The sequence below is a fragment of the Paralichthys olivaceus genome, chromosome 16 (assembly GCF_024713975.1).
Source record: "Paralichthys olivaceus isolate ysfri-2021 chromosome 16, ASM2471397v2, whole genome shotgun sequence".
NCBI classification, from domain to species: Eukaryota; Metazoa; Chordata; class Actinopteri; order Pleuronectiformes; family Paralichthyidae; genus Paralichthys; species Paralichthys olivaceus.
This window is the reverse complement of record NC_091108.1, coordinates 5,863,944-5,887,277: the sequence shown is the minus strand read 5'-3', so window position 1 is coordinate 5,887,277 and position 23,334 is coordinate 5,863,944. Positions and strand designations below refer to the sequence as shown.

The 23,334-nt window shown below is 42.2% G+C and overlaps 2 protein-coding genes across 10 annotated transcripts; one reads left to right on the top strand and one right to left on the bottom strand.

The window, feature by feature from the left end:
* The first annotated feature begins 1,557 nt into the window (after nt 1-1,557).
* On the top strand, nt 1,558-16,720 carry LOC109645423 (epidermal growth factor receptor substrate 15-like 1). Of its 9 annotated transcripts, XM_020111034.2 has the most exons (25): nt 1,558-1,663; nt 2,101-2,142; nt 2,233-2,322; nt 2,404-2,451; nt 2,548-2,643; nt 2,727-2,792; nt 2,879-3,004; nt 3,109-3,168; nt 3,261-3,527; nt 4,748-4,905; nt 5,328-5,493; nt 5,727-5,789; nt 6,723-6,808; nt 7,300-7,372; nt 7,475-7,636; nt 8,055-8,252; nt 8,882-9,046; nt 9,487-9,595; nt 10,189-10,325; nt 10,536-10,596; nt 11,891-11,976; nt 12,222-12,285; nt 13,603-13,739; nt 14,468-14,484; nt 14,975-16,720. In XM_020111034.2, exons 1-25 carry the CDS (start codon nt 1,637-1,639, stop codon nt 15,042-15,044), a joined length of 2,574 nt encoding a protein of 857 aa, XP_019966593.2. In that variant the 5' UTR covers nt 1,558-1,636; the 3' UTR covers nt 15,045-16,720. The 9 variants fall into 9 exon arrangements, with proteins under 9 accessions (XP_019966593.2, XP_019966617.2, XP_019966608.2 ...); XM_020111058.2 differs by lacking the exon at nt 13,603-13,739; XM_020111049.2 differs by lacking the exon at nt 14,468-14,484.
* Nucleotides 16,721-17,637: 917 nt separating this feature from the next.
* klf2b (Kruppel like factor 2b) lies at nt 17,638-20,180 on the bottom strand. Its single transcript, XM_020099502.2, has 3 exons — nt 19,768-20,180; nt 18,593-19,505; nt 17,638-18,483 (listed from the first exon to the last, which is right to left on the bottom strand). Exons 1-3 carry the CDS (start codon nt 19,837-19,839, stop codon nt 18,308-18,310), a joined length of 1,161 nt encoding a protein of 386 aa, XP_019955061.1. The 5' UTR covers nt 19,840-20,180; the 3' UTR covers nt 17,638-18,307.
* Nucleotides 20,181-23,334: the final 3,154 nt, after the last annotated feature.

Here is a 23,334-nt window from a genome sequence, read left to right as displayed (position 1 = left end):
TATTGCCTTATTGTCATACTTTTTAAATTCTACATCCACGTCCAGAAACAGCAGAGCACAGAAAACGATCACTACCGCTGCTGGAATACTACCGCTGCTGGAATACTACCTTAGTCAGGTTGTTTCTTGACTAGACGCAACCTAAATAAACTATGTGTCATAAAAACAAAATATTGACCAAAACATTAGTCAAATTACTACAAACTGAATCTGAGGGCCTGGTGCCCACACTGCTGGGTAGGTCAGGATGGACTGTATGACTGTTCCACTAGAGTGAAAAGCTTCTCGAATGCCTCCTGGTGACTGGCTGCAGTGTGGGTTATGCACAGCACCCTGGCTCTTCTGTGTCAATATACAAACCATGTCATTTTTACTGTTATTAAATTTGTCTTACACATAGTACCGTCCAATAACTGTCTGTGGACGTGTTACAATGTTGTTAATATGTGGGAATGCCCCGTAATGTGTTTAAGAATAACAATAAACTTTATTTATATAGCACTTTAAAAAAAAAAAAAAAAGCAAGAAATGTAAATCTAAGAGAAATAAAAATCAGCAGGATGCAATGTGACAAGGAGGCCAGACAACCACGTTTAGGTCGGAAACAAGGTGTTCAAATGAAATTTATAAATACAGAGCTGTGTCACAGGGAAACATAGACACATTTAAGTAGTAATATGACAATAAAAATAAATGTTGAATCAACTTTATTATGGTCCCTTTAAAGTCACAGAATAAATAAGAGAGTACAGAGTGTCAGGTGGCTTTTAAAATACACGTCTCATGAACAACATTCGTATATTTTAATAAATGTGTGTGTTAGTAATCTATACAAGAGTATTTGTGCCACTTCACGAGCATGAAAACGACTGCGCATGCGCCTGCAGAGGATGAAGGTCCGCCATCTTGTCTGCAGCCTGGTGTCTACTACAGGGTGTAGTGAGTCTTTTTAATTCAGATCAGTTTTATTGATACTGAGACTGGTTGTTATAATGAATAAGATTTAAAGATGCAATGATCAGGTTATTAAGGGATGTGATATTTTCGAGAACATACATACTGCTGCAAATTGTATTGTTTATAATAACACAATTTATTAGAAGTATAACATATACAGTGGACATTATTCTATTATTATTTTACCGAGGGACTGGGTAGAGTTACTCATAGATGTGAACAGTGGAATCTGTAAAGCTGATATTGTTTAATTAGATGAATATGAGTGAGTTATGAGCTGCTGGTCAAAATACACAATTGCAATTCCTCAGGTTGAGCTTTTTGGAGATGAATAGCGACATTTGATGGATGAAACAGTCTCTAGAATGTAAAGAACGAATGAACTGATGATGGAAATAATCAGTAGTATTTGCTTCATACTTCACATGTGGATCCATCCATATTTATCTTTCATCACTTGTTTGGCCACAGCTATAAATATGATTTATTGGGAAACACTGCTCATAACTAACATCAGGTGAGTTTTAAGAACATTCAGGTTCCACATCTTCATTGTTAGTCAGAAGCTCCTGTCCCGGTTACTTCCGGTCAGTGCCCCCCCTCCCCGCCCTCTCCCTCCGCTCGGCCCCGCGTCTCCTCCCTTAAGGGGCGTGTGCGCGCTCCCGAGACACCAGGAAATATGGCGGCGCTCATGACGCTCAGTCAGGTAAGAAGCGAACTGTGTCCAGAAAAGCCTCTTAAATCAGAAGTTACTCGCCGTCCAGGGCTGGTGACAGTGTCCGTGTGCCCTCACCTCACCGCTGCCGCGTACACCGCGGTGAAGACTCGGCTGTGGAGCCGTATCAGGGACGTTTCGTTGTGGGGGAAAGAGTTGGTTGGCTAGTTGAAGTGAAGATAACAAAGTTACTGTTTGTTTTCATGGGAGAGGGAAGCTACAGCTGCGAGCTGATCCCGAGAACGGCTCCTCCTGTTTACAGTGGTTGAACAAAAGCAAATCCTCGGCTAGCTAACGTTAGCTCTGTTCATCTTCTCCGGTGTCCTCACGTCAGAGTCACCTCTTGCTAACTAACAGCTCCAGTTTGTCTACTCTCTCGTTGTGACTCAGCTGCTGCTGTTGTGTTTCTTTCTCATCTGCCTCTGCAGCTATCGGGTGGAAACCCAGCCTATGACAACTATTACAGACAGGTGAGTTGGTGCTCAGCTGCTGGGATGTCCTCCTCTTCTAGTGCTCATTCAGTTATATCACCTTGTTGTTTGTGTCTTGACTCTTTGCAGCTGGATCCTGGGAACACAGGCAGGATATCAGCCGTAGACTCAGCTCAGTTCCTCAAGACGTCAGGGCTGTCCGGCAGTACATTAGGGAAGGTGGGTTTCAATCACATGAGACACATGCTGTATGTATATTTAATCTATGGCTTCTGGATTGTTGATATTTCTTCCCCTTAGATTTGGGATTTGGCCGATTCAGAAAGAAAAGGATATCTGGATAAGCGGGTAACACTGAATTTCTCTGTACATTTGCAGTGATTGATAATGTTGACGTGTGCATTTAACAGCCACACAACCAGTGACCCTCTTCCTCTTTTGTAGGGTTTCTTCATAGCTTTAAGACTGGTGGCCTCAGCACAGGGTGGAAATGACATCAGCCTTAACAACCTCAACCAATTCTTAGCTGCTCCTAAATTTGTAAGTGTTGAAATGGAGTGTGTCAGAGGAAAATGGCATCCCTCACTGACTATTCCTTCTCTTCTTGACTTTATCTTTTACAGAAAGACAGCAACAGCCCATTATTGAGTGCTCCAACGACAGCGCCTGACTCACAGTGGGCAATAAGGGTAAGTTGATGGTATTAAAAAATCATTATTGAAGATATTAGAAAGTCAGCCTTGTCTAATCTTGAGTTTTTTCTTTTCTTTCCCAGCCTGAGGAAAAAGGGAAGTTTGAAGGCATTTTTGAGAGTCTGTCTCCTGTGAAGGGTCTCCTCTCTGGGGATAAAGTCAAGCCAGTTTTGATAAACTCCAAGCTACCTCTGGATGTGTTAGGAAAGGTGACATGACACTTTAGAGTGATCATACCCACACATAACACAATTTTAACAATTCAAAGCAGCTAAATCACGTTTATTATCGCATTTAATCACTGTTTCTATAGATTTGGGACCTAAGTGATGTAGGTAAAGATGGGCTTTTGGACAAAGATGAGTTCACAGTGGTAAGCTAACACAAAAAACATGTTTGAGCCAATACTTGATATAACTAAAAAGAGATTAAATCACATGAATTAACTGATTTGATGTCGTCTAGGCCATGCATCTGGTGTATAGAGCCATGGAGAAGGAGCCTGTCCCAGCAAGCCTACCCGCTTCCCTCATCCCCCCTTCTAAAAGGAAGAAGTCTGCTGGTGCACTGCCCGGTGCTGTGGCTGTGCTGCCCATTCTGTCTGGCCTTACATCTGGCCCAGCTCCTCTCAAGGACACCTTGCGAAGTACTCCTCCTCTGAGCAGCTCTACTCCCCTCAGCATCAGTGCTGTCAACCTCTCTCCAAAACACTCTTTCAAATCCAGCACACAGGTATGTCACCTCACCTCCTCACTTGTGTCTGTCTGGAGGTGCTGTTAAGACTAAATGAAGATACACCACAATATAGAAACAGTGTGAATTATCACATAAAATAATGAGACTAATGTTCATTGAAATGATATACTCCATAACTCCAATGTACTTTTTCCTGCATCAACGCAATGAACTAATTTAGTCAAAACTATTTTATAACTTTTATTTTATACATTTTATAACATTTATTACAAGTTCATAATTGTTAAAAGTGAGTTATTTTCCAGCCCCTCTGAATCTCTCTCTCCCTCTATTAAAAGCTATACATACATCCAGTAAAATAATTGGTTTTACTTCTTTTATTAGCTGCCTGGTGTCATTGGTACAGATGCCTTACTGATTGGATTGATTGTTTTAGAAAAAGAATACATCCTTCATATATGTCTCCAAGTGCAGTGACCTGTAATCCAGGGAAATCTCATGCCTGTATAATAGAGAGTTTTCTAAGTAGAAATAAAATGTAAAACTGTTAAATAAACACATCCTGCGTCTCATCAAATAATTGTCAGAAGGGCAGGACCTGGCATCTCAAAGAAACCAACATATTATGTATTGATGCCTTTCCTTTGCTAATGGCTGGACTTGTTTTGCCACATTGCTCTAAGCCTTGTGAACTGATCTTTCACCCGTGACTTGGAGGAACAGGTTTCCAAGAGAGGAAAGGGAAATGAGGTTCTCTTCTCACAGTCTTACCACAAATCCCTGACGTGGCTCTCATGACAATTTCTCTCAAAGAATGTAATTTTATATAAAGTATTCTCTCTAATACCAAAAACAGATACCTCATTTTGTAGGGATCCTTGTGTCATTTGGTATATTTATGTTTTGAAATGTTCTTGTTTACTCACTGTCAATCTGATTAGTTTATTTAGTGACATTAATTATATTCCATTTTTAGATTTTACGTGTCACCATTTCCAGTAAGTGTGTGAGTGAATGTGACCGGTGATGAGCAAAGCGGTGCATTTTCATAAAAGGGAGGATTCTTGTGAAATGTTGGTGCTCATAGTAAATATTTTTTAATTGTATACCCTTCATTTCCGTCCTAAAACAATATCGTACTTAAATGCCACAACAGCCCCATTCAGATTGAGTCCAGTATATAAAAAGTCCAATGATTTTGTTGCAGATGTTTTGAAATCTGAAATCACATCAATGTTGCTGTTTGCTCTTTCTAGCCAGCGGTGAACTGGGTGGTACCGGTGGCCGACAGGGAGAGATATAAAGACATTTTCAAACAAACAGACTCAGACGGTGACGGCCTGGTCACTGGCACTGAAGTCATAGAGATCTTTATGCAGTCCAGTCTTTCCCAGACGATGTTGGCGCAGATTTGGTGAGAACACATTTCAGTACACATTATAAATCTCTCTCTCTCTCTCTCTCTTTTTCTCTAGCTTACACACACACCAACACAGACTGAATAGTAACAACCTAATTTGGTCCTTGTGAACACAAATGACTTGTGTGATTATTTGCACATTGAGTGTGGAGGTGAGATCCAATTACAAGTGCTCACAGGAGACACATTCATATTTACATGTACTGCCAGTTAGAGCAGGTTTGGTTCCATAGCACCATCTTTTGGACAGTTTAAATCATTACCTATTCTTATGCATAAGTTTGCAACAAAAGATGAAAACTTGAAGCGCCTCTCAAGTGCGTCAGTGGAAATGGTTGAACATGCTCCAATATTCAAATCTCACAAAGTGTCCGGTATATGAGTTTTTTGAGTAATGTTTATGCTTTTGTCTGCAGGGGATTGGCCGACACTAAACAGACGGGAAAGCTGACCCAAGAGCAGTTCTCTCTGGCCATGTATCTGATTCAGCAGAAGGTCACTAAAGGTGTAGACCCTCCCTCCAGTCTCACCCCGGACATGATTCCCCCCTCAGAAAGGACTGGAACAGCAGCAACGGGTTCCGTGAGTCCTGACTTCAGCTCAATCCTGCGTCGTCCCTATTTATTTAAATTCTGTCTATTTTTCAAAGCAAATATTTTCACTGTCATCTGATTCTGTACCGAAGGAGTCTATGTTTCTCTGCAACTGCTGCATTTCAAATTCAGATATTTGTGCTCTGGCCCTTTATCCTTTGCTCTGCAAACCTGTTTTTATGCTTTTTCTTTGTATGATATCTTCTCTATCCAACCGAACAGAGCTATGGGGGGCTTTTGTCCTCTGTGAGACCTGAACCTGCTGCACTTGTCAATATGCGCAGAGTGAGTAGTTTAGCTTTGTGTCACAAGATGGCGCTTTTGTACTGTCATATTCTCCATCCCTGTCTGAAGCAATGGGTGCAAACACCTTATTCCTTTTTTCATGCATCAGTTTCCCAATGTATTTACAGAAAAAGGCAAAGAGCGTTGTAGGTGTTGTTTGCTTTTGTTGAAAAAAATGTGTTGTGTTTCTGTGAAATTAGTTTTCTTTGAACTTTATTACTTGCATTTAGGGCCACACTGCCACCTGCTGGACTTTCACTGGCAATGGCCCATCACTGCTGCCCAGTGTCAACTAATGCCAATCTATATTTGCTTGCCAATTCCAATATAACAATTAGTGTGTCTTAGTAGTGTGTTTGTAATCAAGCAATTGATGTTACGAACAGAGTAAAATACAAACAAGTCTGAACGTATTCAAAGGACTGAATTAGAATTACATACACTTTTGTAAATCTTTCACAAGTGCTCTCACTGATGTTTTATTGAAAGCCATTAATGTGTAATAGACCTTATGTTGAACACTGACGGATGAGACAGATGTCACTGTGGTGTTACATTCTTCTGCATTGTCCTTACTGCACTTCTCTTCTTCTATTGTCTGAATCTCTGGCTCCCTCCCTAGCTGTGCGGGGTGTTTGTATTTCCTTCCTGTCTTTTGTTTTGTTAGACTTATCAGTGGGGAGCTCCTCTCTCCTGCGTACCTCTCTTTCAACCCTCTGCTCTCCTACTCCCCCGCTTTTCCCACCTTTGCACATTTGAACATTTCTGCTAAAATCTTAATCGCATCCATTTGATCATTTCCCTGACCGAGCTGCCGTTTGCCGCTCTCGATGTCTCTGTTCTCACCCTCCATCTCCTTCACGTCCTACGGTGCACCTTTTTACCCAGCCTTCATTTTCTCTTACTCATCTGTCTCAATGTCTCTGCCTTCAGGACAGCACCAGCTCCACAGGGTCGGCCGAGCTGACAGGCATCAAAGAGCTGGATGACCTCAGTCAGGAAATAGCTCAGCTGCAGAGGTGAGCCCCTGCACACTGAGTATAAGGAGGGTAGTATCGTTTTGTTTCATTTTCTCTGAGAAAAAGGAGGAAAGGTTGCAGTGAGGTGATGTTGATCAAAGCGCTTTTAAAACATTAGTTTAGTTTATTTAAGTGTGTTCCTTAGTGTTTATATTTTTATTCCTAGAGAGACTCAGCAAAGAAAACAATATCACCATGAAGCTTCACTAATACTGTGTAAGGCTATCGTCATCAATTGAAAGTTTCAGTTGGACTAAATATAGATTTTTATTTCAAATGCATAAAATTCTATACTAAATAATCTGATTTATTATAGTGCTTCATGCATGTGTAGTCCATGGAAATAAATAAAAGAATCAGATTGTTGCAACAACCTTTGACATTTCACAGTTTTGTCTTTTGAAGCTCTGCATATTGCCAGAAAAGGCCTTTTTGATAACAGAATTTCTTACTTGATTCCCCTGCTCTCCTCCCACGTGCTTCACTGACAGAGAGAAATTCATCCTGGAGCAAGAGATCAGGGAAAAGGAGGATGCCATCAAGCAGCAAAGCAGTGAAGTTCAGGTAAGGCTAAGTAGAGGTAATTTATACTCAATTTGTATTTTGCAGTTCACCTCAGTGCTTGGTTTCCAAAATTCCTGGTGTGTGTGTTTCGCGGACCCTCAGGATATGCAGAATGACTTGGACAGGGAAGGCAGCAACCTGCAGGACCTGGAGTCCCAAAAGCAGGATGCCCGGGAACGTCTGGAGGAGATGGACCAGCAGCGCTCCAAGCTGGAAGGGATGCTCAACGACGTCAAGATTAAGTGCCAGGATGAAACTCAAATGGTCAGACTTATTAAAGCACATCACCTTGATCCTGTTGTATTTAATATTCTGCCTCTGGTGATAGGATAATTCACAGTTGTTTTTTTATTGTGTTGAAATCTCTCGACTTATCAGAGAATGGTTTATGCAGAGTCAGGTTACAGATATCACTGTGCATTCATTCTGATTATTTTTACACCACATGAACGTACTGTCACGCTCAGTCAAACATTGAGCTCAGGAAGTTTTTATGAAATTGCCGCACATTATTATTTTTAACAGTCATTGAGTGTTTTCTAAATACTACTGCTTTCTTTTATCCAAAGAAGCAATACTAAACTACCAAACCTAAAAATATTTTTCAAAAATTCAAATAAATATGAATCATAAAAAAAACACTAATATAAACCTGACCTCTTTTGTTGGATGGACGTATTAGATATCATCCCTGCAGAGCCAGATCCGCTCTCAGGAGACCGACCTCCAGAGCCAGGAGGATGAAATGAGCCGCACCAAGGCAGACCTGAGCCGGCTGCAGGACGAGGAGGCCCAGCTGGAGCAGAGCTTGCTCTCTGGTCAGGTCCAGCTGGACAGCATCGTTAAGTCGCTGAAAACCACCCAGGAAGAGATCAATCAGGTCAGTGCCGATGTGGAGACAACAGGTTACACGAGGATGTTCTGCCCCTTTTAGCCATTAACTGATTAAGTCACTGTTTTGTAGAGTTTGTAAAGTTTGAAAGGTTTAGCTCTGGATCATAATGAAGGACTGGAGGTGAGGTGGAAAGGTTTTTATATTTAATATATATACTATCTGCCTTATCTTTTATTAAGCTGGAAATCGTGTTTATTATGCAGCGATTTCACTTTTGGAAACATAAGTTTTACTTTCATTTCTCCGGTCATTGTCCTGCTCATGATTCATGCTTGGAAGCACATTGAGATAAAACAGTTGGAAACTGCTTCCAGACATGCACCGAACTCAAGATATTTTGCGGTGGGGCTACAAGTGAGAACACAAATGTCTGAGTCAGTTGCTTTCGACATTTCTTGAGTTTTTCTGACAGCCCTATTGTAAAATGTCAGAATGAGACCATGTGAATACAGCAGGAAAATGAGAATTCAGTCAAACATTTTTTTTTTTTTTTCTGCCAGGTTGGAAATTGTCTAGTTTTGAACATCTCTTTACCTTATTCAAAATATTCAGTGTAGGAAATCAAATACAAAAGACTATTCTAAAAAGAATCACATAATTATACCTGTGCTTAGGCTCGCAGCAAGTTGTCACTGATCCAGGATAACCAAAAGGAGGTTACCAAGACCATTGAGCAGTACAACGGCTCTTTGAGCGACATCAATGGAGGAAACTTCAGCAACCTGCCGGACTTGAGTGGAGGTTTTGCAGAGAAGGAGAACGGAGGTTTCAGGGGCACGGTAAGGAGATGATGAATCCTGTATATATTCTTTTTGTCTAGACCTTTCCACTTGAAAGACCCGACGGGTTTTGGTTGCCTGCCCTCAAAACCCAAGACAGAGTGGAGAAAGTGGGGGGCGTTTCTATCTTCACAATTACCGTTTTTTTATGTCACTACTCACCCCTACTTTACCTGTTCAGTGGATTCAGATGCCAGAGTTCAAAAACAAATACTCCCTTGAAAGCTTGTTTTCATAGTTGGACAGCATTCATCTACATTTTTGTTCCTGTAATTTAAAGGTATTTTTGTTGAATGGGGCTTTAAGTCATTTCTTACAACTACAGATTAGATATTCTGTGTTTGTTCTCTTTCTTTTGAGTCTGTTCACAAAGTGTGCTTGCTTTCTTTTATTGTTGTCTCTCTCTGACCTCGATGTCGTGTTCTGTTTTCATTCACCAGGATGATTCTTTCAAGTCAAAGATCGCCATGTTCAACAACAGCAGTGCTAAGGAAGCCCCAGCCGACCCCTTCCAGACAGAAGACCCCTTTAAGTCTGACCCCTTCAAAGGTCCTGACACTTTCTTGAATTTTTCTATTATTTGCATCTGTATGTCTGTAGGGATGAAGATCATTCTCTGCTCTGCCAGATGTTGCTCTCTGCTAAACACCTGCCTTAAGTTTTCCCTCTTACTACCTAAATAGGTACCATATTGTTGATTTTGACATGAAATGGGAAATGTTAGTTGTGTGTTCTTGGCGTTCATGCAGTGAAAGAATATAAATAGTATACTACAATCTTGAATGGCACTCAGTAGAGCGCATACATCCATCAAAGCCTAACACTCCTCTTATGAAACAACAGTTGAGTTCTCAAGATCCGTATTTTTATTTGGCTTGGCACCATTTTTTTTAATCAAGATCTATGAAAAACAAAGAAAGTGCAAATCAAATTCCTGGATTTCCCCCCTGACACGGATCAGCACACAACTGAAAGGGTTCTTCCCTGACTCATACTGCATCCTCCTGCCACGTTTCATGGTAATCTGTCCAGTTGTTGTGAGCAAACCTGCTAACAGACAAACAAACAGAGACAGAAACATAAGCTCCTTGGCGGAGGTAATCATTTCTTGTCAGAGGCTGAAAATGACTGTTTTTTTCTAGATCCATTTGGAGACCCTTTTAAAGAAAGTGATCCCTTTAAAGGCACCTCATCTGAAGATTTCTTTAAGAGGACGGATAAGTCGGACATGTTCGGATCCTCAGAACCCTTTGGAAGAAAACCCTCACTGCCAGCCAAGGTATCAAATGCCTCCTATTTTTCAGCAATCAAACTCAATAGTCTGAAATGCTGTTTTCCTTTCTACATTTAATAACTTAGAAACAAGCCCTGACGTGTTTTCACCATTGTGTGTATGCGGTTATGCAGATGTGGTCATTGCGTATGGATTTTACAAAAGATCTATTGAATCGCTCACTCACTGAACTTGTGCTTTGCTTGTTTTTCCCAGCCAAGTGCCTTCAGCGGCGGTGATCGCTTCACATCAAACAGCCCAAAGCCGAACGATTCAGGTACTGTACTGCACACATTGGCTGTCAGTTCACAGAGAAAGATTCAATACTGACTATTCTGAGTTCATGTTTATTCCTGTTGGTTCTGAGAAAAGTTTAAAACTTTTCATTTTCCTGTTTAAATTAGTATTTAGGCTCCCTTGTGTATTATTTGCTGTCTTTTGAGTATTTCGGTTGTGTATGTTTCTCTATCTTACTTCTATTATTGTAGTCAGGAAGTAGAAGGTAGTGTACAGTGACTTCCTGCCATGGCACTTTGTCAAATGAAAGAGCGTAGGCCTCGTCGTCCCCGTGCTAAATATATGCAGAATTTCCACGCAGGTTTCCCAGAATGTGACTCTATTAACAGAGATCCGAACGTGAGAGAACGTTCTCATTGTGAAACTCATCTCAAAGAGTCTTTCTTTGCTGTCCTGGGTGACGTGTTAGATTTAGATTATGTTTTTGGGGGCATGAGGGGCAAACAATTTTTACTCACTGTGGCTTCACTTTTTCCTGTGGTTTTGGGCTATTTTTAGATGAGTACCTACGCATTTAACTACTGGCCAACTAAAAATACTCCCCCCTACCCTGGAAAAACAGGAGGCTCACAGGATCCAAGCATAACAGAAACTCTGTGACTGCTGGTCCTGCTCTACTAGAATACACTGCCACTCCTTTAACCAGTTCATTCCTGCCTCTGTCCTGCCTTTATATCTGCTGCTATTGACTTGCTCTGCCTCATTCAGTACAAAAGTTGTTTTAAGTTAGTGGCCGGCCCTGGCCAGTGCTCTGCCATGCTACACACCTCCACAAGAACACTGAGGCATCTGTAGACCTGAGCCCAGTTACTGTGTGTAAAAGAAAACACTGCGTACTTCACATGAATGGGGTCTTTTGTGGTTGCACATTCACAACAAACATATTCTATTACAATGTTTTGTTGTTTCACTGTAAGGATCTGCAGTTTGCCCCTTTTTTTTTTCATTAAGCAGCATACCACTGAGCTTCAAAACAAGCCAGGCACAGTTCTGGTTAACAGTGCGCCAACTGACGCCTTTAATTAGTTGATCAGATACATACGTCAGGTTAAACAAAACCTCTACGTTCCAGGTTTTTTGCAAAATGTCATGGAAAATTAAACGGTCATGCCTCATTCCCTCCTCTGGAAATCATACCCAGGCCCTCTCAGAATAAGAGATGTAGAGATGCTTTTGAATGCGTGGTTCGAGGACTGAACCTCATTATAGTTTCTGGATGTTTCCATAAATGTTTTCAAATGTTCCAAATGCTTTTCAATGTACTCCTGTCACAGATGTGTTTGGGAAAGTGGACCCCTTTCGAAGCCAGTCTTTTGCAGGCAAAGGAGGTGGTTTTGCTGACTTTAGTCACATGTCAAAGGTAAGTTATGAATCAGTTGCACCATAAAGCATCATTTTCCACTGAAGCTGTAGAAAACTGTGTTGTTAATTTTTCTCTCGTTGTGATTTATTTCTTATTTTTTTGCCTTTTTATTACATTTGTGAAAGCAGTTTCTCTGGTATGAGGCCAGAGGCTTTAGATCTTGGCTGACATTTCTGTTGGCGTCATCATGCGGTGTGATAGGTGAGGGATTTTTTTGTGTGTTTCCCCTGGTGTGTGAACAGAAAGCAGACAATCCCGTGCTCCCATCAAAGAAAAGTGTGCCTAACCGACCTGCGCCTCCCTATGGTAAGAGCTGAATTTATCTAAGTGTTTGTTCGCTTCAACATGACTGTGCTTGCTGCTTAAATTGACATTAATGGTTTATTGTTGTTCATGAGCAGCATGTCTTGTTGGTTTAAACCAGTTAAATTCGATGCCATTTATGATTTATCTTGCTGTTGTTGTCAGTACAACTTCAAGTCCTTTTCTACTTCTTATGGTTGCGACTTGTCACAAAAATGTAGCGGCAACAACATGTACTGAGTTTGACTCGTCCTATCTTACAGGGATTATTTTGCCCTGATGGTATGAGGGGAAAAAAATCACTTCCTTGTTGAGCCATGAGGGTGCAGGCAAAGTTTGGAACAGTAAAGTTGGTGGCAGGGGATATGATCCTATCATGGGTTTTCAAAGTGATGTGTAATAAAGACAGTTTAAAGACTTTATTTTTGTTTAAGTAGCTCCATGCTGTCTGAATTTACTGAGATGTGATGAGAAAAAAAAAAACTCTTCTCAGCAATTTGGATGCAGTTACACTCCTGTTCATCTCGTTCAAAGTCACACATGCTGACAGGACTTGCCCATCATGTGCCCTTCCGCTCTTACCTTGCACTTATTCTTTTAGCAGAAGCCACAGCGTGAGAAAGTTGGTGTTCCCCTTTGCTTAACCACACAGAGTGGTAGAGATGAGTATCGACTGTTTAATAGTGAGCCAGCTCCAGAGACGTGTTTCGTACACAATGAGGAAGTGAGAAGCCCACACTCAAAATCCGTGGGCCGTTTTTGAATTTTTTTGCATCACAGAAACGATTGCGAGTTCTGGTCGAGTAAAACCGTGTAAATTAACTTTTGAAGTAATTTTTCAGGTGAAGCAGTATAAAAAGTAAATTAGTATTTCATTAGAGAAATCGAAGCCCTGTGAGTTTGCTGATGCAGCCGTTTTGTGTTGATGGTTCAAGTTTGAAAGAGGAAAAAAAAAAAGAAGTACTGGCCAGATAATAATACATCATTACAGGAAATGTTTTCAAAGCTAACAGGAGACCAGGGTGGGTTCATCTTCTTCAATTCTCTTTTCCAAAAAAGCAGCACTGCGCTTGTCAAGCTTTGATGCAACAGTCAGCTTTACTCAATAAATGTGGTTAACACCTTTTCTAAACTGATATCACCCATGAGTAACTACAGAGCTTCAAGCTATAGGCTTCCTGTACAATACGACGCACGCCTCTGAAGTGTGAGGTTATTTTCCCAAGGGGGCAAGCAGTTGTTAGCCTCCATATAGGCAGGCCACCAAAAGTGTTTTTATGACATGGATTTGGTGTTTATTTAAATATCTTCCTTCTCCAGTGGGTGTGCTCAGTTCGGGTGCGTCGCAGCCGTCCCAGAGTGTGTGCTCCGCAGCAGACAGTAAAGACTCTAATGTTACGGCAGACTCGAGTAAAACATCCAAAGACTGTCCTGTGGCTTTTGCACATTTTGACTCTGTAAGTGTAGTCTACTTACAGTTTTTTCTGTTGGATCACGTACCTTCTGTCTGCATGAGCTGCCGATCCCTTCGATCTCACTCTTCGGATTCTGGAGCTGCAGGCTCAAAGGTGTCAGCTGCTCTGTCTCTGGGCCTCATTCTGTTAACTCTCCCTCACATGGTGACTTTAGAAGGCAATCACAGGACTGCTGTTCTTACTGGCTGTTGACTAACAACTGACCGAACATCTGGATGAAAGTAAGAATACGTGTTTGCATGACCGACTTGGACGGTTCCAGTTAACTTGCAGACCGTCTGGTAAAAGGGCTTGCATGATTGTGGTCGTCTCAGACAGGAAGTCAGGATTTATGCACAGTTGGAGGCCGAGCCCGTGAACTTGCCCGGTCAGGTAGCACTCGAGGAGCATTTTTCAAGTGTTGAACTACAAGCTAAAGGCTTATTTTCTGTCAAAGCATGATATGCCTGGAAGCAGAGCACAACAGAGTAAATCTGCCTCTTTGTCCTCCACCTTCCGCTTCTTTGCTCTCGTGTATAGTCTAACAGCTGAGCGTTCTCTCAAGTGAGAGGATGATGCATGGCAGTTGTTTTGTGTCTGGTTTGTTTCATTTGATGTGACATGAATTTATTTTATCCCCCGTGCCAGCATGACAGTTGTGAAAGGGATTTGTGTGTGTGTTTTATTTCTTTATATCGAGCTCTGTATTGTAATCTTTGTTTTTCTGCCAGGATCTGAACATGTCAAGGTAAGACTGTACCAGGGTGTGGTGGTCAATCCTTTGCATGTGAAAAACCTGTCCGCACAGCATAATCTGAGTTGGGTGATTCATGAGCACGATTATTTGCAATGTATCATCACAGTCGCATTGATCCAGCTCCTGAATATTTATGTGACCAGTGACTTTTTGGCACCGCTGTACCTCTAGGTTTTCTAGGTAGAAATCATTTGAATTAAGCTTATAGTGCTGATTTCTTTGCTGTTTTGTCCCAGTGAATATAAACCTCTTTATTTATGCATTTATTTTTCTCCGCTTACCGTCGTATATTTAATTATAACAATGTTGTGTGGACATAATTTTGGAACTTCTGCTTAATTAGGCCTGATTTTAAATTTGCAACCACCTTTTGTTTTACTTCGGCTTTCGTCCAGTGATTTGTCTCTGTTTTTGTTGTTGTTGACATGTCAGCCTGCATTCCTGTGTTTCTCCACATCTAACAGTTGTTTTCCTGCTGTAGTTTGGAAATGAGAACCAGCAGCTGGAATGGGCCAAGCGGGAGAGCGAGCGTGAGGAGCAGGACAGGCTGAGCAGGCTTCGGCTCCAGGAGCAGCAGGACCTGGAGCTCGCCATCGCCCTCAGCAGGGCCGACATGCCCAGCGCCTGACCAAGCACGCCCCACCGCAGCTCTTCAGTCCTCTTCCTTTTGCCTTATAGTCCTCCGTCCTCTGGTGCATGACAACAGCACCAACACTGGCCCGACATGACTAGCAGCCCCTGTTATCAATTTGTGCAAGACACCAGTGTTTCCCCCACCGTCAAATGACTCTGCATTTAGCCACCGGTTAAGGTTCATTGCTCCCAAACTACATGGCAACTATAATCAGGGACAATACGGAGCCACTTGATTTAAGCCTGACTTCATCCTGCAAGACCATAGCGATTTAACGAAACCCAAACCAGAAGGCTTCTCGACTACAACCTAAATCTAGCTCCATATCTCGTCATGGTTAATCACCCTGCCTTAACCAAAAGCCTGTATGTTGCAAAAAAAAAAAGAAATCTAAAGACAATTTTAACATTTTAATTGTGAACGAAAGCAATGACTCTGTTGAGTATGAAGTACTTGTAAAGTTCACTGTATAAACTGTTTTATATAACCTTTAATTACTCCGAAAAAGTCATATTGAAAGTCAAACCATACAAGCCAAGAACTCTGTTGGCCTGAGTTTGTGCTAGAGTTGTGTTCATATACTGTAAATATTGATAGTTTTATTTCCAAGTCCATCTCCCCGGACTAGATTGTAGTTATCGGCATGAAAATGGCATGATTTAGATTTTTATTTCAAATGTTACAAGTGTTTTCTTACAATTCTGAATGCATATCTTATATTTATGGCCTTACAGAACGTGGATTGAAGAAACACTCGAGTATAATCATCGTAGAAATTGTGATGATTTTGGGAAACTGAGCATTTTATTCCTTTAGCAAAGCTTCAGTTGAATAACTTCTTGTGTTTAGAATAACTAAGACAGTAGCGATAATCATGGAGGTCTTCCTTTTCTTATGATCAAAGTTCAGTCAGTTTAACCTGGAGCGCTGTTGATCCACCCCTCTGATGTCAGATGGTTTATCATTGGCTGCCTTGTTGTAACGCCCAAACAATCTGCACTCCCATACAACTAAAAGCCTCTATCAAATAGAAAGTGTAAACCTACGTTGTTTATGCTGGTGCTGTTACATTTAGATTCCTCTTCTTCTTCTTCACATCACCACTCATGCACAGAGACGTCTGCTCTTTACCAAGTTTTTTGCTTTTTAGCTCAAATCAACCATCGGATTGTTATTTTTAAGCTCTTGTGTTTTTCGGTGCGTTTATGTCTAATGATCCAGTTGAAGGACATTTGTTTAAATGCCCTAACATGGCTTCCTTTTAATTATGAAACACTAATCAGGTTTATTCGGCACATAATATTCCAGAACCTACTGGACTAAGTGGCATTGCCTTATTTATCAACATATCAACATTTTAACGTTATATTGCACAGTATGTATGTGATGATATAAATATATTAAAAAGCAATTCTTAGAGTTTTAAGTTGCTCATAAGTGTATTAGCTTTTAATTGAATAAAAGTGATTTTTAACATACCTGGAATATGTTAAGTATTGTAATAACAGTCACAGAAAGAAGGGATTCAGTTATATGACACACAACGTAATAAATAATTGAGATCACATAATAAAAGTATCTGTGGTAAATAAAGAAGAACCGGTCAGTATTTTGTTAACTTTAGTTTTAGGTGGTAAATTATTTATTGTAATTCAAGATTATTTGTTGACATTTGTGAGTTCTGCATTGATATTGTGACAAGAAAAGAGAATTGAGAGTGACACATTTGCATCTTCCACCATAGATATTTTTGACCGAGTGTGTGCTTCCTCTTTTTTGTATCAAATTGCAGGAGAGTTTTATACCAACACATCTCTAGTCACGTTCTGTTATATATAAAGTTGAGGACTAGGGTGACACCACTTTTATCAAGTTCTGTTTAAAGTTTTTAAAACTTTCTTCGGGTTAATCGCCTAACCACGTATTTTTGTAGAAAAATGCAAAAATATTTATATTTTGCAAAAAATGCCGTCTGGTTTTGATACAGCCAAATCTAAACTCTTTGATGCTGGTGAAACAAATACTGACACCACACAGACATATTATGCACAGACTCGGATACTTTGAAACTGCAGTGCGGAGTGACTCTGTGTAATTGTAGTATTAAGGCCCTTTGATGTCCTACTATAATTTCTACCCATCAGAAAGGGAGTCTAAGGGCTCCCTGATGAGGGTTTTGCTGTTCCCCTCTGTCCAGACGGCTCCTGGCTCACTCTGTAATTATGGAGATGGAGTGTTTGTATTTATAGGCTAAGCCCACAAGTGGCTGCCCTTTTCTGTCGTGCAGCTGCATAACATCACAGTGGAAATCAAGTGGCCATATTTTAAAATTAAAGTGAGTATACAATGGCTGCATGTATAACCCGTTTACTGTCACTGATGTGATGGTGTGCAGGTCTGCAGCGCTCACTCGAAGCGGCCCTGAGCACAGTCTCAAACTTCAGTGGGTGCATGTTGAGCTAAACCTGTGAACAAGATGTATCTCAGTATAAAAGAGAGGAGCTGTGATGTTCGATTTCATTGATTTTAATATTTACAATAAATACACATTTTACAGTATAAAATCCATTTACATTTTCATATAAATTTAAGTAAAAAATAATACACAGGACATCAAGCCCTGATAGTGTACAGAGGGGCTGGATCCAGGAGTTTCACACCAGAGGAGACAGCAATGACTCCGAGCAGGAAGAAGCAATAAAATAAAAAAACAGTTCAGGCCATTTGGACATTGAGGCAGTTTAAATAAAACATTGTCTTTGCACACGTTTGGCAACTGTATGTGCATTTCACTCCCGTCAACAAGAACATGTACTGTTTTGTGGCCATGTCTTTCTGTCACTAAGAGTTTTACAGTAGCACAGTCATAGAGAGGCACTTGTGTCAAACACCGCATTCCAGTTCTGTCAAGGAAGAGTAGTATATACAGGGCCAGCCCCTTCTTGGTCTGCCTGCTCTAAAGCAAACAAAGCTTTTCTAAAGCTTTCAAAGAACCAAAGTAGTACCAGCTACGTCATTAGAAAATAATACCACTAAAACTTTTTAAAATTCAATATTATATATAAAAAAAGACTTTGGTCATGTGGAGAACTTAAATAAAAAATACATCAGTTGGATCACAATACAATAACACAACCCCCCACCCCCTGAACCCCAAGTCCTTATTGGGGGGGGCTCCCCTCACATGTGCCTCTTCATGTGAAGAGCCAGGTGGTCAGACCTGGAGAAGGCCCTCTCACACAGGTGGCACTGGAAGGGCCTGTGTCCGGTGTGTTTTCGGAAATGACGAGTGAGTTCGTCAGAACGGGCGAACTTCCACCCGCAGCCCTCCCAGCTGCAGTGGTACGGCTTCTCACCTGGTGGACAGAAAGAAGAGACATGGTCAGAACGTGCAGAGAGGAGACGTGTGGTTGTGCTGCAGAGGAAGAGTCAGATTCGTGGCGGTGGGTGTGAGTTCAAACTTACCGGTGTGCGTCCTGAGGTGAGCCTTCAGGTGGGAGCTCTTGGTGTAAGTTTTGCCGCAGCCTGCGAAGGTGCAGGTGTGCGTCGCCGTGCGCTTCCTCGGCCATGTGCGCCGTCCTCTCTTGGGTTTGGCCTCCAGCAGCTCCAGGGGCGATGAGGGCGGTGTGAGCATCACCCTCTGCGCGCCGGGCTGCAGGCTGAGACCTTCGTCGTACATGCCGAAGGCGCCGTGCGGAGCGTGGTAGGACATCTGCAGCTGCGGAGCCTGCGGGTGGTGCGGGAAAGGCACCTGCGTGTGATACTTCTGCGAGAAGTTCATGGACTGGCACAGCTGTGCCTGGCAGTCCGACGCTCCCTGGTCATCGGGGCTGAGAGGCGGCGTCATGTTGCTGGCTGCCCGCGGGGAGATGGCCACCCGGGGCTGGTCGAAGGACATCATGCACGAAACGTTGCCCTCCTGCTTGATTTTGCTGCAGCTCTGAGGCACCATGCCCACGATGGGGCCGTAAGCGTCCATGGATGGCTCCACTTTGATGTTGTCCAGGCGGGGAAAAGGCGCAGTGTTGACATAAAACCTCCCCTGAACGCCGGGGTTGCGCGTAATGCCATAGTTGTTGGTTCCTTCGGAGCGCAGCAGCTCGGTCATGAGGCTGGCGCCGTACGGGGGCGGCGGGGAGCGGTGGTCTTCCGCTGGGTAGGATGACACCGAGTGTCCGCTGGTGTACATGTTGGGCTCCACGGTGCCCACGTAGTCCGCCACGCTGTCTGAGCCAGTCGTGTTGGCGAGAATAAAATCCAGATCCAGATAATTACTCAGATCCTCGTCGTCCTTTTTGCTGTGACTGTCCAGGTTGTGTACCATTTCAAGCATCGAGCAGCTGCTGGAGACTAGTTTGTCCATCTCCCCTTTCCACCTCTGAAAGAATAAAGAAACACCCTCAGTTAAAAGAGCCGATCACATAAAAAACACAGTTTGTGACACTGTCCAGTTTGGACGAGTCTCTGCAAAACAACCTTTCATTCTCTTAATGTCACAAATACAGTTTTTCCTTTTTGTTTTCTTTAAGCAAATTCACTGTTTCACCTGTTTGCACAGTTTGAAACAAAGTCACATCTGATCCAACTCACGCACGTCCACAGTTTGGATTTTGAATTTAACAGCAGAATCGTTAACTCACGTTTTCCCAGGGTTTTTCTCTTTGGTTTGTGAAGGTGGAAAACGACGGCAGCATCACTCCGGATAAAGCCATCGTCCGGTTGAAATAATCAAACTGGAATATGTGGAGTCAAAGTTGTCGTTGCGCGCCTGGAGTCTGTGCGCCTGCTTCACTGTCGCCCTGTCTCTCCACACACAGGCATGAACAAGTTTTAAAAAGTGGTAGGAGGTCCTCCGACCTTTTAACTCTCCGGGCAGAACGCGCCTGGCCAATTGTGAGAGTTTCAGGAAACCACGTAGAGTTCGGTAAATTTAGCTCTTTATAAAGCGGATCCTGCAGGCAGCGCGGCTCAGTGCGCCGTGTGACCGGCACAGAGGCGCAGAGGAGCCTATAAAGCGCGGGCCCTCCCCCGCAGGCTGACGCACACGACGCACCGACCAACCTGGTCCTGCTGGAAAAAAGTTGCAGGCAAATCACAAACACACACACGGGCGATATGGCAACCGTACATTGTTACGTAACGTGGTGAAAAAGAACAAGGCTTAATGACAGAAAAGCTCTGCAGGTCATGAAGCAGCATTAATTACTTCGTATAAAGGCTGCCAGGGCTCCGGTTCATCATCAGCACACACATTCATATGTCAAGTTGTACAATTCAGAGCAGTGGGTGAAGAAACACATTGAATAAGAAGCGTACAACTCACGATTGAATGATGTTATTAAATCTGACAAGATGTTTTTCTTAAAAATCTCCATGTGGTTTGATTTGTCAGTTTCTAGTTTCAGGCCCATTAAGTTATTTATTTATCTTCATGATAATGACTCTACAACACGTGCTCCATTCATATCTGATGTATAACATCTGTATATCAAATGTCTCATCAATGTAATGCTGCATATATACCGTGTGTGTGTGTGTGTGTGAATGTGAATTGTGGTTTTTATGGTTGAGGTTAGACATGATGTGGTTGAGGTTTGGAATAAGATTTCGGTTTTTGATAAGGATTGATAACAATTATTTTAATAAGGATGGCTGAGCAAACATCTGTGTGTGTGTGTGTGTGTGTGTGTGTGTGTGTGTGTGTGTGTGTGTGTGTGTGTGTGTGTGTGTGTGTGTGTGTGTGTCAGCCTCCACCTGTTTGACGCGTCTCGCTCTCGCCTCATTATCATTAATGGAGGATGGTTTTTGTTCCTCCACAGCGGGCTTGTCCAAACAGGCGCCAGGCTCGTCTCGGGGCGGTTTGCTCGGGCCCTTGTTCTCCAGCGCTCCCTGCACCAGTCGTGATGTAAACATGATTTCAGGTAACGTCCCATTCACGTGTAAATGACGGGCAGTGTGTGTGGACTGCAGGAGCCACATTTACACCACAACTCAGCCGCCTCCTGGATGATGTGTCGGCTGCAGGGATCTAGTTTCTGACGTGGAGGGGTTTTCTCTGCAGGAACCCTCTGGCTCCAGAGGTCAGCAGGTTAATTGTGACTATAAAGCCCGAAATAACAATTAAATCATATCGTTTCTTGATGTGAAATCACTCACCTGAACTTGAATTTTGATGTAGTAGTAAATTAGTAGTTATTCACTGATCTCAGGTTTATTAATATGTCACAGTCATCAGCAGAGATGGAGGAAGTGTTCAGGTTCTTTGCTCATAAGATAAATAGCAATGCCACGATGTGAATATAATAATATTCCATTAAAGACAAAGGTATTTCATTCAAACGTTTCTTCGGCAAACGTTTCATTGAAATGTCAAATGTAAATATTTCCTGTGTCATTCAGCCGTGTGGTTTAATTTTCTAAATTAATTACAGAGGTAAAGTGACAGGTAACTACTGTATATTTTATAAAGTGTAAAAAGTACAATAGATAAAGTGTTTCCTTGTCTTTTATATCATAAAGACTCGAACGGCACTCAGATCTCATACTTCTGCCGAGGCCCAAATTTCACAAACTCATAGATACCAATCCTCTAGATGTGCCTGGTTTATTTTCATGCATTATTTCCTGGGAGAATAGTTAAAATGTTGAAAAATGTCGTATCTCGCAAAGTTTAAAGAGTAAAAACAAATCCTGGACCCGCACCAAAACTTTATAGCTTCCTCCCTGAGCCACGGCTCATCGTTCCAACAGAGTCCTGTGGAGATCAATTCAGTAGTTTTTGTGTAATCTTGCTAACAATCAAACAAACGTAAACATGCAAACAAATGCTCGATGCTTGATTATATGTCTGAAATTCATTCATATTTACTGTCATGGCATCGTCAGTTAATCTCTCTGAAACAGAGTTGAGTCAGAGTGTAAAGTACTGTACAGTGGGACCTCAGGAGTACAGCATGGGAGTGGATGTGTTTTAATAACCACTGATTAAAACACTGTGTCCTGAACACACCTTCACACACTCTCTTTAATCTGAAACCCCAGAGAGAGAGACACACACCCATTGTGCAACAGGCACAATGAAAAGAAGAAAACCAGTGAGAGTAATGAATGTGTGAAGAGAACACGCGAGTTCAGCTCCTCAGGAGAGGCGCATCACCTCTCATCAAGCTGTCATGTCCACGCTGACCAGAGAGACCTGTCAGTGCAGCTGTGAGGTTTCCACATCCTGATCCCTGACTGTGTGTTCAGTGGAAAGTGCGTCACACGGCAGGAGTCCAGTAAAGGCCTGGAGAGGAAGTGTGTTTTTAGTGGCAGCAGAGCAGCCGGCCTGATGTCTGAACCCCTGACCGCTGACTCTGACCCCTGCTCCGTGCAGCGCTCCTCCTCTGCTCTGCTCTGCTCCCAGTGAGAGTGAGAGCTCTCTCACTTCCCGTTTTCACTCAGGTGCCTTGAAGCTTTGCAATGATCCAAAATGTTAAATTTAAGGAACTAAATCCCCTGCTGAACTCACAGAAACAGGACTCTGATGTCTCCACGCAGAATATTTAGTCTTTGTCACTGAACTTTTGAAGTTTATTTAAACTTTTTCCAAATCTTTGTTTGGGTTGTTTTTGTGTTTTGTATGTTGGCCCTGCATTTTAAGAGGCTGGAAGAGAAGTGAATTAAAAAGTAAAATTTGAATTTATCTGTTACACAGATAAATCAACCTTACCACACTATGTTTGTTATTTATCAACTTTTACTTCTAAAACAAAAGTCACCGTTCTCTGACCAGAACTCACATTACAAGGGAAGTTTCTCACAGCTGGTTTATCCATTATTTGCACACACTCAGTGAAATGTCATGATGCAACCAGACCCGGTTAACAGGAGATTTGCAACAGAACTGCATAAAGACTTTTTACTAGACAATTCTGCACCTGGCAGATTCAAATGTCAGCCAGAGAGGACCGACACGTTTGCACTTGAGTGACCTGAAACCATGTGAAACCGCTCACAGCGTGCACAGCTCTGTGAAGTGCAGCACAGGAGACGAGAGAAAGGCAGAAAGAGAAAGAGAGCTGTAGCTGAGCAGCTCGTGTGTTTCCTCAGAGGGAGAACTCGCTAATTCGCATGACGTTGAAGCGGCAGGTTTGTGTTTCATTCTGATCCGTCACTTCCTGTGGAGAAGTGTACGTACCCGACGAGAGAATTTTATTTTTGGGCAC

Coding starts and splice junctions, on each gene's coding strand:
- klf2b (XM_020099502.2), bottom strand. CDS start 19,839: ATGGCTTTATCCGGAGTGATGCTGCCGTCGTTTTCCACCTTCACAAAC. Junction 19,506..19,767: donor GAGAAAAACCCTGGGAAAAC/GTGAGTTAACGA, acceptor TTATTCTTTCAG/AGGTGGAAAGGGGAGATGGA. Junction 18,484..18,592: donor TCACCTCAGGACGCACACCG/GTAAGTTTGAAC, acceptor TCTGTCCACCAG/GTGAGAAGCCGTACCACTGC.
- LOC109645423 (XM_069511312.1), top strand. CDS start 1,637: ATGGCGGCGCTCATGACGCTCAGTCAG. Junction 2,143..2,232: donor ATGACAACTATTACAGACAG/GTGAGTTGGTGC, acceptor GACTCTTTGCAG/CTGGATCCTGGGAACACAGG. Junction 3,528..4,747: donor CTTTCAAATCCAGCACACAG/GTATGTCACCTC, acceptor TGCTCTTTCTAG/CCAGCGGTGAACTGGGTGGT.